The sequence below is a fragment of the Saccopteryx bilineata genome, chromosome 5, assembly GCF_036850765.1.
Source record: "Saccopteryx bilineata isolate mSacBil1 chromosome 5, mSacBil1_pri_phased_curated, whole genome shotgun sequence".
Taxonomy (NCBI): domain Eukaryota; kingdom Metazoa; phylum Chordata; class Mammalia; order Chiroptera; family Emballonuridae; genus Saccopteryx; species Saccopteryx bilineata.
Genome location: NC_089494.1, coordinates 37,718,603 through 37,732,380, shown reverse-complemented (window position 1 = coordinate 37,732,380; position 13,778 = coordinate 37,718,603). Strand labels below are relative to the sequence as shown.

At 39.6% G+C, this 13,778-nt stretch overlaps 1 protein-coding gene across 1 annotated transcript in view; it reads left to right on the top strand.

Annotated features, from left to right (window-relative positions):
• The window catches only part of PLCL1 (phospholipase C like 1 (inactive)), a 387,263-nt gene that overhangs the window by 327,310 nt on the left and 46,175 nt on the right, over nt 1–13,778 (top strand). The window contains exons 4-5 of the mRNA XM_066280316.1: nt 4,503–4,578; nt 6,690–6,799. Coding sequence (XP_066136413.1) covers nt 4,503–4,578; nt 6,690–6,799 — 186 coding nt within the window. The remainder of the gene's footprint in view (nt 1–4,502; nt 4,579–6,689; nt 6,800–13,778) is intronic.

The window sequence follows — 13,778 nt, the reverse complement described above, 5'->3', positions numbered from 1 at the left end:
TTGACATTGAAAATTAATTAATAAAAATTGATTACTTTTTTAAAAAATGTAAATGGTTTTATATTGTAAAGAGTGGAGGATTTACAATAAAAGGTGGCATTACTTGATGCATTAGATGTCCTCAGTGTAACACTAGTTCATAGTGTCATATAAGTTTCAAGTGTACAATTTTATGATATGTCATCTGTATATTGCATTTTGTGCCTGCCACCCAAAGTCAAATAATCTGTAATGAGGTATTTGGCCTCCTTTACCCATTACTATTCCCCCCCCCTTCCCTCTGGTAACCAGCATACCGTTGTCTGTGTCTATGAGTTTCAGTTTTACATCCCACATATGAGTGAAATCATATGGTTCTTGGCTTTCTTTGACTGACTTATTTTGCTTACCATAGTATTCTCAAGGTCCATTCATGCTGTTGCGAATGACAATATTTAATCTTTTCATAGGGCTGAGTAGTATTCCATAGTATATATGTACCACACCTTCTTTCTCCAAGGAGTTATCATAGAGAAGATTAAATGCTCTTATGAAAATAGTTCATATGAGCAATGATTTTAAATTCTGAGTCAATGATGCAGTATTTTAGAATAAATGTTGTGATTTTTATTATTGATGGGTTTCAGGTTATCCTCTCGATAATGTCAAAAGGATGCTTTTCTATGTTGAAAGTTAAATCACACTTGGCTATGTCGTTATGAAGTGATCTATTGGACATTGGGAAAAATAAACTTGTACTGTGGTGTTAACAGATACTTACTTGGGGGCTTTTGAAGAGAACCTGAGTCATAGAATTTGTTTTATGTTTTGGTTCTGACTTTGTTTTACCTCAAATAAGTAATGAAGTTTTAAAATTTATTTTTTGATATTGAGTATTATATTTTTTATGGGGATGATTCTGTTAAAAGGTTATATTTATTTTTCAGTACTTAATCTGAAAGGGAATTAAGAGCATATAAGATTATAGAAAAATGGAGAAGCCTAGAAAAAAGACTGGAAATAAAAAGCGATTAGAATTCAGAAAAGATAATTAAGGATTTGAGAAGTGATCAAAAATAAATAAAATATTTGATTGTACATAGATGTGTGGGTAATAGATGCGTAGAAAAAAACAAATGTTACAAAGTAAAATAGATAAAAGCCATACATTATATAAATGGCTAGATGAATTTGGGGATATAAGAAGATGAGTATGGCCCTGGCCGGTTGGCTCAGCGGTAGAGCGTCGGCCTAGAGTGTGGAGGACCCGGGTTCGATTTCCGGCCAGGGCACACAGGAGAAGCGCCCATTTGCTTCTCCACCCCTCCGTCGCACTTTCCTCTCTGTCTCTCTCTTCCCCTCCCGCAGCCAAGGCTCCATTGGAGCAAAGATGGCCCGGGTGCTGGGGTTGGCTCTGTGGCCTCTGCCTCAGGCGCTAGAGTGGCTCTGGTCGCAACATGGCGACGCCCAGGATGGGCAGAGCATCACCCCCTGGTGGGCAGAGCGTAGCCCCTGGTGGGCGTGCCGGGTGGATCCCGGTCGGGCGCATGCGGGAGTCTGACTGTCTCTCCCTGTTTGCAGCTTCAGAAAAATGAAAAAAAAAAAAAAAAAAAAGAAGAGTATGACAGGGTCCCTATTCTACTGGAATTACAGTTTACTGGTAAACAATTAACTGTAATTTAAGGTAGAAAAAATATAAACAGACTAAAAATAGAATGTTCTGGGAATTTGGAGGTGAAAGAGGGAGAATCGGAAGACCAATGGAAGAGGGGGAATTGAAGTGAGGTTTGAGGCCTGAGAGGATTTAACCACGGGAGAAGGGAAAAGCCAGGGCAAAGGCAGAGACTGTAGATGAGAAAACGAAGGGGTCATTAGGAATGGGTTCCTGAAGGAAGCATGGAGAGGTGGGACTGAAAGTCTAGGGAAAAGAGTTAGCCTTGGCCAAGAGGACACTTCCTTTTCAGGTTGTTACAAAGAGTTTTTGAGTGCAGGAAGTATGCTCTTTTGTTCTTAACATTGAGAAGATACTTAGTAAAAAGCATGGAGAGGTGGGACTGAAAGTCTAGGGAAAAGAGTTAGCCTTGGCCAAGAGGACACTTCCTTTTCAGGTTGTTACAAAGAGTTTTTGAGTGCAGGAAGTATGCTCTTTTGTTCTTAACATTGAGAAGATACTTAGTAAAATACTGCAAAAAAAACTGGTCACCAATTAATAATTTTTCTCTTTTTATCAGAGAATGGTATTGTCTGTTCTCTACTTAGAGCAAAATCAAGATAAATGAATATAATATGTCACTCAAGGTGACATATTATCAACCCTATTTCTCCTTCACTCCCTGTTTTTTGTTTGTTTGTTTGTTTTTTGTTTTTTAAAGGCTATGTTTGAATCTGGTTGTAATGAATCAGCCGTGGGCATGTCCTCATGCTTTTTCTGACTGGCTGGGCAAAATGACTTGGGAATGCTGCATTTCAGATTCAGAAGATTGCATGTATATGAAAGCATGTGTTCTTGCATGGAGCCTGGCCAGGCCAGACACAAATTAGAGGGATGCTATCTTTTCATGAAAGTAAGAAGGATGCTAGGAAGCTGGGATTTTCATTTTAGCTTGATCATTAATTCTGTTTTTCTTTTTTTTGTTTCAACAAGAATCTTAACTTCTATAAGTCTTAGTTATCTTTTTAAAATAAAATTAAAGGGATGGTCATGATAGCTAAGATTCTGTTACCATTGAAACTAAATGATTCTATAAATATATAGAATATTACCTATTTTATTCGTAGTAAAGTAACAGAATGGTTATTTATTATTATTAATGTTTCCCTTGCTTGAATTTCGTAAATATTTTGTCCACTATTTGAATAATTGGAACCTCTGAAAACTTTTGAAAGTATTATAAAAACTCAGTTGATGTTGCATGTGTGTATGCTAAGCTTAGAAAAGATTAAGTTATAGTATCTTCATATTAAATCTTTCTGCCTGTAGTTTTCATGCATTTGGAAGCTGTAGTAACTCAGATTACTGTTAACTACTTGATAAATTGTTATTCACAAGCATTCCACTTCCTCTTGGGATTTGAAAGTGTTAACTAAAGCAGTTCAACAGTTTGACTCAGTTAAGACCTTGATTATCTGGCTTACGGTTTTGACAGTCAATTTAGCCCTTCAAATAACCCCCTTTATACCAATCACTATAGGCAGAGAATATGATTAAGTGAATTTTGTTCAGTGGAATTAATTATCATATTTTATTCTTTTGCATAGACTTTCCGGTTAGACTATGAACTCCATGGAGATAGAGAACTGTCTGATGTTGCTCATCAATGTGTCCCATTTCTTGCACTTTCTATAGTGCTTACACATTGTGGCAGCTTAATAGATATTTGTTAAATGAATAAATGATAGGATTTTGCTCCGTGGAGTTGTGAGGTACTAAAAATTTGTGATTCAATGTTCTTTTTTATATGAAAATTTGTAATCATAAACCACTTTATATTTGAAAATGATTACTCAGGACTACAATCTATTCAACAGCATTTGACATGAAAAATGTCTTACTTGTGACCTTTTATGCCCAGTTTGAATTCTGCCTTGAGCTAACTCCTTTTCAAATACTGAGCCAGACATAAACATGGAATACCCAGAAGAAATGAGATAGCATTTATTGAGAGTAAAAGAAATTCAGAAAGGGTAAATTTGCTTCTTGGTTGCCTTTCTTTAATAATTTCTTTTAAAGGTCCCAATCCTTGTCTTTCTGAGCACAACTTCTTTACCTACTATCATCTTTACCCTTCTTCACATGCGTATTTTTCTTTTCTTCATCTCTTCAACAGTTATCTTATTTCCCCTACTTCATTCAGTATTTTATATTACTTACCTCTTAGACATATTTGTTTTCTACCCAAATGTAGAAGACCTGGACAACCATTTCAGTGTTGGTACCTACCAGCTCTATTTGAGTTTGTTGCTCTGAGAGCTGACTCACTCCTCATTCTTGCCAATGGAGCTGGAGCCCTTCTGGAGGGAGGACGAGACCTCTGCCATCTTTGGGCCTCCCAAATCCAAGCTGCCAACTTCTTTTATATGTTCTGTAGCCCTTCAGCTCATTAGTAGGTGATTCCCTATTCTGATCTCATTGCTGTTAGTACAGTGCCACTTGCCTTGATGTTGTAATAACTTTTGGGATGAGGGAATGCAATAAGAGGTTATTATCTGAATTCTGAATGTTATCTGGGGCTTAAAGAATGTGTATGCATTTATTCAACAGCTATTTGTTTGACACCATTGTGTGAGATGCATATTATATAACTAGAGCAATTATAAGGTAGGTGACTCTCGCTTTAGTGCTAGAAAGGGTGGAAGTTGGAGCAATGGAGCAGAGATTGTCCCTCCTTCTCCCATTTCTTGTGGTTAAGGCCATGGCTCCCCATTACTGACTATATCATTTGGGTCTCTCTGTATATTCTCTTTCCAATGAGCCAGTTTAAGGATTTCTGACAACTACCTTTTTGATTTTTGTTTTGTGACAGATGATTCAAGAGAGCCGGTTTCTCATAGAAATGGCTGACACAGTCCAGGAAAAGATTGTGCAGTGCCAGAAAGCAGGTAACCCCCCCCCACTCCTGCCACCACTGTGTTTAGAAACCATAATGATATAGTTCTTGGCAGATTTTTTTAAAAAGAGTCTATGTTCTTAATCTTAAGATTCAAATATTTTATAGCATATTTTATGCTCTGAGTTACATTTAAGTCTTTGTTTAATATAGGGAGTATATATGGGGGGGTGTTGTTTGAAGATTTCTAGAGAGGTGAGAGTTTCTGAATCTGCTTTTTGGTTTGGGAGCCTATCAAAACCTTCTACTACTGATATGAAAGCTATGGTTCCACAGTGCCCCTTCATAACCACTTCATTTTTACAATTTGAAGCATAATCCTTTTTATCTTCTAGGCTTTTGCTTTATTTACTGATCCTGGTAATTCAAATGTCCTTCTTTAGAGTGGGAAGGGTTACGTATCTGTGAGGGCACACCTCTATTTATGTTTATCTTCAACCAACCCTGTACTTTTATTTTTCTTGGCTCCATATCTCCTTGCTCCACACATACAATAATGATTTTGATGAGAATGATGGCAATAATGATAATGACTTAATATATATGCATATGTATAGACTAAGCATATACACTAAGTTACTTAGTTCTCATAACAACTCTGCAAGGTAATCATTATTATATCCATTCTATAGATGAGGCATTTGAGATTCTGAGAGATTGAGTGAATTACCCAAGATCTCATATTAAAACGTGGTAGAACTGACCTTTGAACCCAGACCAAACTTTAAAAATGGTGCTTTTCACTGACTGGCAAATAGGTTTACCTGTTTCAGTTGACAGGAAGCACAAAAATAATAATACGTAAATACTCATATAGTGCTCCTATGTGCCCAGCACTACTTTGAGAGCTCTATATGTATTGACTCATTTAATCTTCACCACAATCCCTGAGGTAAACACTCTTGTTATCACCATATGACCAATGAGGAGACTGAATTGTGGAGGTTCAGAGACTTGCTCATGCTCACATAAAAGGTAGGTGGTAGATCCAATGTTAGCTCAGGCTCCACAGTCATGTTCTTGCCATGTGTTCTGTTTGGGATGTTAGCACCAGGAAGGTTAATGTAGTTTTAGGCTGCATTAACAAAAGCAGAGTAGTTAGAACAAGGAGGGTGGTGGTAAATCCCTCCCTCATGTGGGCTGCTCCAAGCCCGCTGTGATAAATGTTCCTGGTTTCAGGTCTCTGCAAGCTTCACTCTGGAAAGTTATGCAATGCAGTGCCCCCCCCCTGGATGTCATCCTTAAACAAAAGACATTGTTGGCAAGCTGAAACATATTAGTGTTTAATCTGTAGAAAAGAAGACTCCAGAGGGCTTTAATATCTTTCTTAAAATATGTAAAGGGTTACTCAGTGGGAACAAGATTAGACTTTGATGGTCAGGGTCTAGCTGGCACCAAGGCCTGAATCAGAATTTGAGGGAAGAGAGGCTTTGGCTTGATATCAGTCATAGCTCTTCAAAGATGGAATGAGATGTCCAGAAGGAAGGATGATTCCCATCCTTGCACTTCTAAGACAGAGGCTGAAAAAAACAGAGTGTAGTGGTGTTTTTTATAGCATACAAGCTTAAGAGAATGGTTAAGCTAATAATCACTTTAAGGTCATTCCCAAATCTAAAGCATTTGGGTGTTCCAGGAATGCTATTTTTTAAAAAATCTTATTTTTATTCAACATTTACTAATTATCACTGTTATTGATATGGGCTGTAGGGCTTATTCTTAAGCCATATGGAGGGTTCATAGGAAAAAAGAAATATTTGCATTCATCACATGTGGTTGCCATTTAAACATTACACCATTTTGTACAAAAATTAGGCAGGGGACAAACAAGATGGATGTCATCTGTTGGAAGAATTTGCTTCTTGCCTTCTCATGTCTTTATCTATGGCTCCTGGCTGTTAAAATGTAATTTAGTCTAATGCATTGATTGTTGGAGTTTTATCCTAAGGATAACCATTTGGTGGGGGTGAACAGAATTTAATTTAAGTATTTAGAAATTACAGAAGGACAGGAATGGGGAATTTTATTTTTACTGATAATATTTTTATAAACTGCTTATTTTTCTTCAGTTTATACTAAGAATTCTCACATGTTCTCTTATCAAAGGGATGGAGTTCCATGAAGAACTTCATAATCTTGGGGCAAAGGAGGGCCTGAAGGGAAGGAAACTCAACAAGGCGACTGAGAGCTTTGCTTGGAACATTACAGTGTTGAAGGTGAGTGAAATGCCCAGGTGCCCCCTTCCCCTTTGCTTTTCTCCTCCTCATCTTTGCAGCATGTGGAGAAGCATCGATGGTTAAATAGGGTGATTTGCATTTTTAATAATGTGTGGCCTAATCACTAGGCTCATGCTGTAAGTGGGTGATGCATACTGGGATTGACATGCTCTTTGCCATAATATGGCAATGAGGTTTGTGGTGGAGTCAGAGGACAGCACAGCCTAATTCTGTTGCCTGGTGTTGGTGCGTGTGTGTTTTTACTCAGATGAACACTTCTGTTCAAGTCAGTATAACTGTTCTGGTTTGTGAAAAAAAAATATGGACAAATGTTCTTGAGAAGGATCCAATGCAAGTGATTTGGAAGAAACTTAAGCTATAGAATATCTGGAGCCATTTAGTATTATTTGATGTTAAGAACAGACTTTATAAATACATTTATTTTTGCAAATAGCTTTGAAAGTCAATCTCTTGAGATTTTTATTTGCTCTGCTAAAAATTAATTTCAAGATTTTAAGTGAAGATACCACTTTTTGTATTTTCTTACATGAAAGGAGAAATGATTTAAGCCATTGAAATAATTTTTTTGACAGTGTGTTAGGAAAAAAACCAGCTGCAAACAAAATTAATCATTGGCTGACATTTAAAGAACACATACCTTGTGCCAAGTGCTATATTGTAAGGTTTATACGAATTAACATTTTGATACTTGCAACAACCCTATACTGTTATTATTCTTATTTTATAGGTAAAAAAGTTGGCATTGAAAACCTACATATATTTCCCAAGGTCACTCAGTGAGTAACTAGTGGAGCTGGAGTTTGAACCCAGGTGGTCTGCTCCAGGACCTGTATCTAACCTGTTTTACAGAGAGATGCTGCCCATGTTTATGTGACAGTGTAGGTGATCTGTAGGACACATCACAGATGCTTATTAAAAATTCAATTCACATATATTTGTGCAGTACTAGACTCAGTGTTGGGCATTGGGGATCCATGGAGAACAAAAGTGGTATAGACCCTGACGTCGTGAATTAACAGTCTGGGGGTAAGAGGTGGGGGTGGGGGAAATAGGCATCATTTACTGAACAGGGCGGAGCTACGGCACTAATATAAAAAGGAGCCTGTGATAGCACTGGATAACAACGTGGCAGTGTGAACCCTCATACGAATGCCTTCCATTCAGCAGATATTTAGGTGGGCTTGTTAATGTGCTGATTACTGAGCAAAGTTTCAGGATCCAAAGACCAAAAGGATGACACTTACGATGGCCATTGATCATTCAGCACGTAATATGTGACAAGCACTCATTATATAGTTTATATATGTTTCTTCTTTCCTCTTTGCAACAATGCTGTGACATTAAAACATGTTGTTTCTGATATCTCATCTCTCCAATCTCACAGATGAGAAAATTGAGGTCTAGGGAGATTTAAGTTTCTTGCCTTCAGCTGGTAAATGGGAGAACTGAGATTTTAACTCTTGCCCATGTATCTAAGCATTACCCTGTCCTCCTACCTCCTATACAATTCAAGCCCTGGTCCTGGCCATTTGGCTCAGTGGTGGAGCATTGGTCTGGCATGTGGTTGTCTTGGGTTCAATTCCTGGTCAGGGCACATAGAATAAGCGTCCATTTGCTTCTCCACCCCTCCCCTTCTCTTTTCTCTGTCTCTTTCTTTCTCTTCTGCAGCCATGGCTTGGTTGGAGCAAGTTGGCCCTGGGCACTGAGGGTGGCTCCATGGCCTCTGCTTCAGGTGCTAAAATAGTTCAGTTGCTGAACAAAGAAGCAATGGCCCTAGATGGACAGAGCATCACCCCATAGGGGGCTTACTGGGTGAATCCTGGTTGGGGTGCATGTGGGAGTCTGTCTCTCTGTTTCTGTGCTTCTCATTTAAGAAAATAAAAATTTCTTAAAATAAAAGCTCCATAATACAACAAATATGAATTGTAATTACAGTGTCCAGGTTTGCTGAGCCAGAGGTCAATACTTAGAATCCAGCAAGGAGGCTGAAATCAAGGTGGTCCTGGAAGCTCCCATCTGTGTGTTTTTCTTTATTCATAGTTTTGCACTATGCATAGGTCCAGAGTAGGGACTTGCTTAACAGACCTTTTTCATTTCCCCACACTTTTACAATATGCCAATTTCCAACTTACTCATTCTTTTCCTCTCCTCTTCTTTCTCTTTTCCTAGCAAGCACAGAATCCAGCTTCTTACAGAGCCACGATGTTCATTTGAGTCGAATGATAATGCATGTCTCACAACCCCGTCCTCAGTATCTTTTGCAGATAATCACTGGACCATGGTAGCTCCATCTCACTTCTTCACACATGACCAGTTCCTTTCATCTACCTTTTTCTCCATGCTGTCCTTCAAAAATAAGTTTTGTTTGGTTATTATCAAGAAATTAAAAATCTTACAATGGAAATTTTTCCTGTTCTTTAAGTCTTCCAGAAGAAGACACTGCAGCTTCTTGTGTAGCCAACTAGTTGAGGTCATCACTAATTTGGGAAGTGTCTCTCACTCATGAGAATTCTAAGGTCTTTTCTTGGGAGAGAGATATGAACTTATACTGTATCATTGATAAAACACCATGTGCTGCAAAGTGGAATTAATTTAAAGTCCTGGAAGTCATCCAGAGTGTTTTGACTCTTTAAGAATACAAAGAACTTACAGGTAGGGCAGTCATACCTGTAAAACTGAAATGTGAAGAGTAGCATTTTAGTGAGCTTTGCCAATATATATATATTTCTAACTTGTCCTTTTGACTATTTTAAGGAAGTAAATTCCTTTCTCTTTATATTTTTAAAAGTCTGATAAAAAAAGTTTTTGCAGGCTGCAGGTATCAAATAGAGATATATAAAAGTAATATTGAAGAAAGTTTATAATTTAATGCATTTCAGTGTGTGCCATAAAAACCTGGGTCTCTTCTATAGATTTATATTCAGTCAATGTGAGTAATCTTTTTCCACCTAATGTTTTGGCTTTTTAATCACTGCTTAAGCCTTTGCTCCTTCTGCTCTATCTGGACATCTTCATTTTCCTTGGGAAGAGCAGAGCTGAAACATCTGACTTCTCCTGTTTGCCCACTTGCATTTCTAAACCAGATAGATTCTCTCATTCATTCCCCAGATTTCAGGCACTCGCAACTCTGGGGACTCTTACTCCACTCGGGAAATTATGTGAATGTCAGTATAGTACTATGCTTTCTACTAGAGCTTGCAAACACATTTGAATTCTCAGCTCATTGTTGAGGGACAAAAGGGGAAAGAACAAGGTGATGGGCTAATGGGAAAATAAGTATTAAGAGAAGCATCTCTCTCTCTGAAAGATAGAATGACAGCAAGAATAGTTACCCTTAACTGAATGGCCATAGATATTTTAAGTCATTCTATAAGATACTGTGTATGTGTGTGTGTGTCAGGGGGAGTGATCAAGCCAGGCTCTCTGGCAGCCATAGTGATCATTGCCCTGGGGGCTGCTGTGGGTCTACATAAAGAAGGGACCTGTCCTGTCCGGGGGTGGCACAGTGGATAAAGCATCAACCTGGAAATGCTGAGGTCGCCGGTTCAAAACCCTGGGCTTGCCTGGTCAAGGCACATATGGGAGTTGATGCTTCCTTCTCCTCCTCCCCTTCTCTGTCTCTCTCCTCTCTCTCTCTCTCTCTCCCTCTCTCTCTCCTTTCTAAAATGAATAAATAAAATAAAAATAAAATTAAAAAAAAAAAAGAAGGGACCTGTCCACTGTCCTCCATGTTGTCCATTGAAAACTCCAGTGGTGTTTCTGGCAGCTGCTGGCTATTGCTGCAGTGGATGCTAGAGAGAAGCTAGGTTTCCTCTTGAGCCAACTCATTCAGAAAGGAATAGCTGTTTATGATAATGTCTAAAAACAGGTCCCCAGTGATAATTCATTAATAATAAACTATTCTTTATATTGATATTACTATCAACTTTTAAGAAACCTAAAGCAGGCCCTGGTTGGTTGCCTCAGCGGTAGAGCGTCGGCCTGGCGTGCGGGAGACCCGGGTTCGATTCCTGGCCAGGGCACATAGGAGAAGTGCCCATTTGCTTCTCCACCCCAGCCCCCTCCTTTGTCTCTCTCTTCCCCTCCCGCAACCAAGGCTCCATTGGAGCAAAGATGGCCCGGGCGCTGGGGATGGCTCCTTGGCCTGTGCCCCAGGCGCTAGAGTGGCTCTGGTCGTGGCAGAGCAATGCCCCGGAGGGGCAGAGCATCGCCCCCTGGTGGGCAGAGCGTCGCCCCTGGTGGGCGTGCTGGGTGGATCCTGGTCGGGCGCATGCGGGAGTCTGTCTGACTGTCTCTCCCCGTTTCCAGCTTCAGAAAAATACAAAAAAAAAAAAAAAAAAAAAAAAAAGAAACCTAAAGCAAAGTGGTCAAGAGTACAGACTCAGGAGCTAGATACTTTCCAGCTGTGTGGTCTTGGGAAAGTTTTCTTGTGTCTCTATGCTTCTGCATTAGTTGGGCTATGGTAGGTTGTGCTGTGGTAACGCACATCTGAAGATCTCAGTGGCTTAAAACAATGGCTTATTTCTACCTTGCAATGTATATCTATAATGGGTCAGTAAGGGCTACTGAGGAACTCAAGCTGCTAGAGGCTTTATCTTAACAAATACTATAGTTCTATAGGTAGGGAAGCACAAATTGGTTTTAAACACTTCTGACAAGTGGTGTCTCATGTCCCATTCATTTACAATGAATTGGCCAAAGCAAGCCAACTGCTCAAGCCTGCCTTCAGTAGTGGTGCAAGTGTGCACTTTCTCAAGAAAGGGGAGCAGGCCTGATCGGGCAGTGGCGTAGTGGATAGAGTGTCGGACTGGGATGCGGAAGACCCAGGATCGAGACCCCAAGGTCACCAGCCTGAGCGAGGACTCATCTGGTTTGAGCAAAAGCTCACCAGCTTGGACCCAAGGTAGCTGGCTCGAGCAAGGGGTTACTTGGTCTGCTGAAGGCCTGCGGTCAAGGCATGTATGAGAAAGTAATAAATGAACAATTGAGGTGTTGCAACGCACAGCGGAAAACTAGTGATTGATGCTTCTCATCTCCCTGTTCCTGCCTGTCTGTCCCTGTCTATCCCTCTCTCTGACTCTCTCTGTCTCAAGAAAAAGGGGGGTGGAGCAGATATTGGTGAATATAATGCACCAGCGACAGGTGCCTCAGCTATGCCCGCCTCACAGGATGGTAGTGAGAACTAAATGAGTTCATCAATGAGTGACTAAAGGAGTTAAAAAGCAGGGTCTGGCATATAAAATGTGCCATGTAAGTGTGTTTTATTGTTATTATTAGTAAGGAACATTCGGTGCTTACAATGGACAGTAAGGTGATTTTCATACAACATCTTAAGTAATTTTAAGGGTAACCCTGTAAAGATATTGTTATTATACCCATTTTACAGATAGGAGGACTGAGACTTGAGAGATTAAGTAACCCTCCCATTGGCACATAAGTAGTAGTGAATGATAGACTAAGGATCTAACTAAAAAGTCCATGTTGCTAGCCCACTATGATATATTGTCAGAATATTTATAGCAACATAATAATGATACAAAATTTCCCTTTCTCTCTTCCGGTTCTTTTGGCTAGATAAATAATCAAATCAACAGAATGACAAGAGATACGAGAACCCCACATACACAAGAGAGTCAGAGATAAGAAGGGGGATATAGTAGACATTCTGATCTAGGGATGAGGTGATGCACCTTGGGGGCTTCAGAGGGTCATTGCAGGGTGATTAGAACAGATGTTTAGTAAATGGAAGTTTACAGTGCCTTATTGATAGATTAAAAGAAATTATCTCTGATGATCTATTATTATGGGCAAATCCTTATAATTCAAGTTCCTCTAGGTAGTTAAAAGAAGGGGGAAATTTTCTCTGGAGCCTGAAGCAAAATTGCCTTTAGCTCAAAATAATCTGCATATTTAGGGTGACTTGTTCTGAACCCCCACAATAGCTTATGTTAACTGAGTGCTTTCTATGTATCAAGTATTGTACTAAGTGCTTTATATTTATTATTCTACTTAATACAAGAGCGAATGTCTTGCCCAGCTAACATGAATACTCCTATCACCTTGGCCATGTATTCTTCCAGTGCAGAAATGTGCATGAAGAGAGTATAGCTTGAGATCACCAATTCTTTTTCACCAGGCAACTCTGTTTTCAACTTGGCTTCCCACGTGTACTTGTTTAGTAGAGACAGCATGGGTCAACCAAGTCACATAACTAGTCCCATATGCCTAACAGTTGCATTTCTCTTGGTAAGTTTCTCAGTTAAGTTCCTTTTCGGTCTGATCAGTCCATCTCCTTTGAGCTTGGTTAGCATGAACCAGCTCCCCAGGGTCTGATCATCCCTGAGCAAATGGATACAGGTGAGCCCTTGGACAGATACCATTGAGATGTGAAAGCAAAATAAAACTACACCAAAAATACCAAAGCAGAGGGCCAGACCCTGGATCTACCCTGAGAACCCAGCCAACTCCCTCCTGTTTCTTTTGGATGGCTTCACTTTTAGTCTAGACATTGCCAGCTTTCACAGCTACAGGAGAGAGATGAAGTTTAATAGTCCTGCTTCCAGTAAAAACTTTGCAAAGGCCAAACTCCCTTTCATAGTCCTTCCTCCACCCACTACTTCACAGCCTCAGTCCTTCCCAGACCCCCAGTCTGTCCTTAATCACCCAGGCTGTTAGAACAGAAGTCCTGGACTCTTCTTCCTTTGGATAACAAACTTGAGATGATGGAGAAATGAGATGTGAGATCCCTATTGTTAGATTCCTCGGGCTTCACTGAAAACACAGAAGCCTCCGGAGAGGCAAAGTGAAGACCCATGAAGTCACCAACCGTGAGAAGCCAATGTTCAAAGAGTTTAAATGGAGCTTTCAGTTCTGGTTTGAGGAGAATACTTTCTAATGATATATACAAAGTAGCAAATTTTTGGGTTATAAATTCTTATCTGTTTTTTAGTTGTCTAAG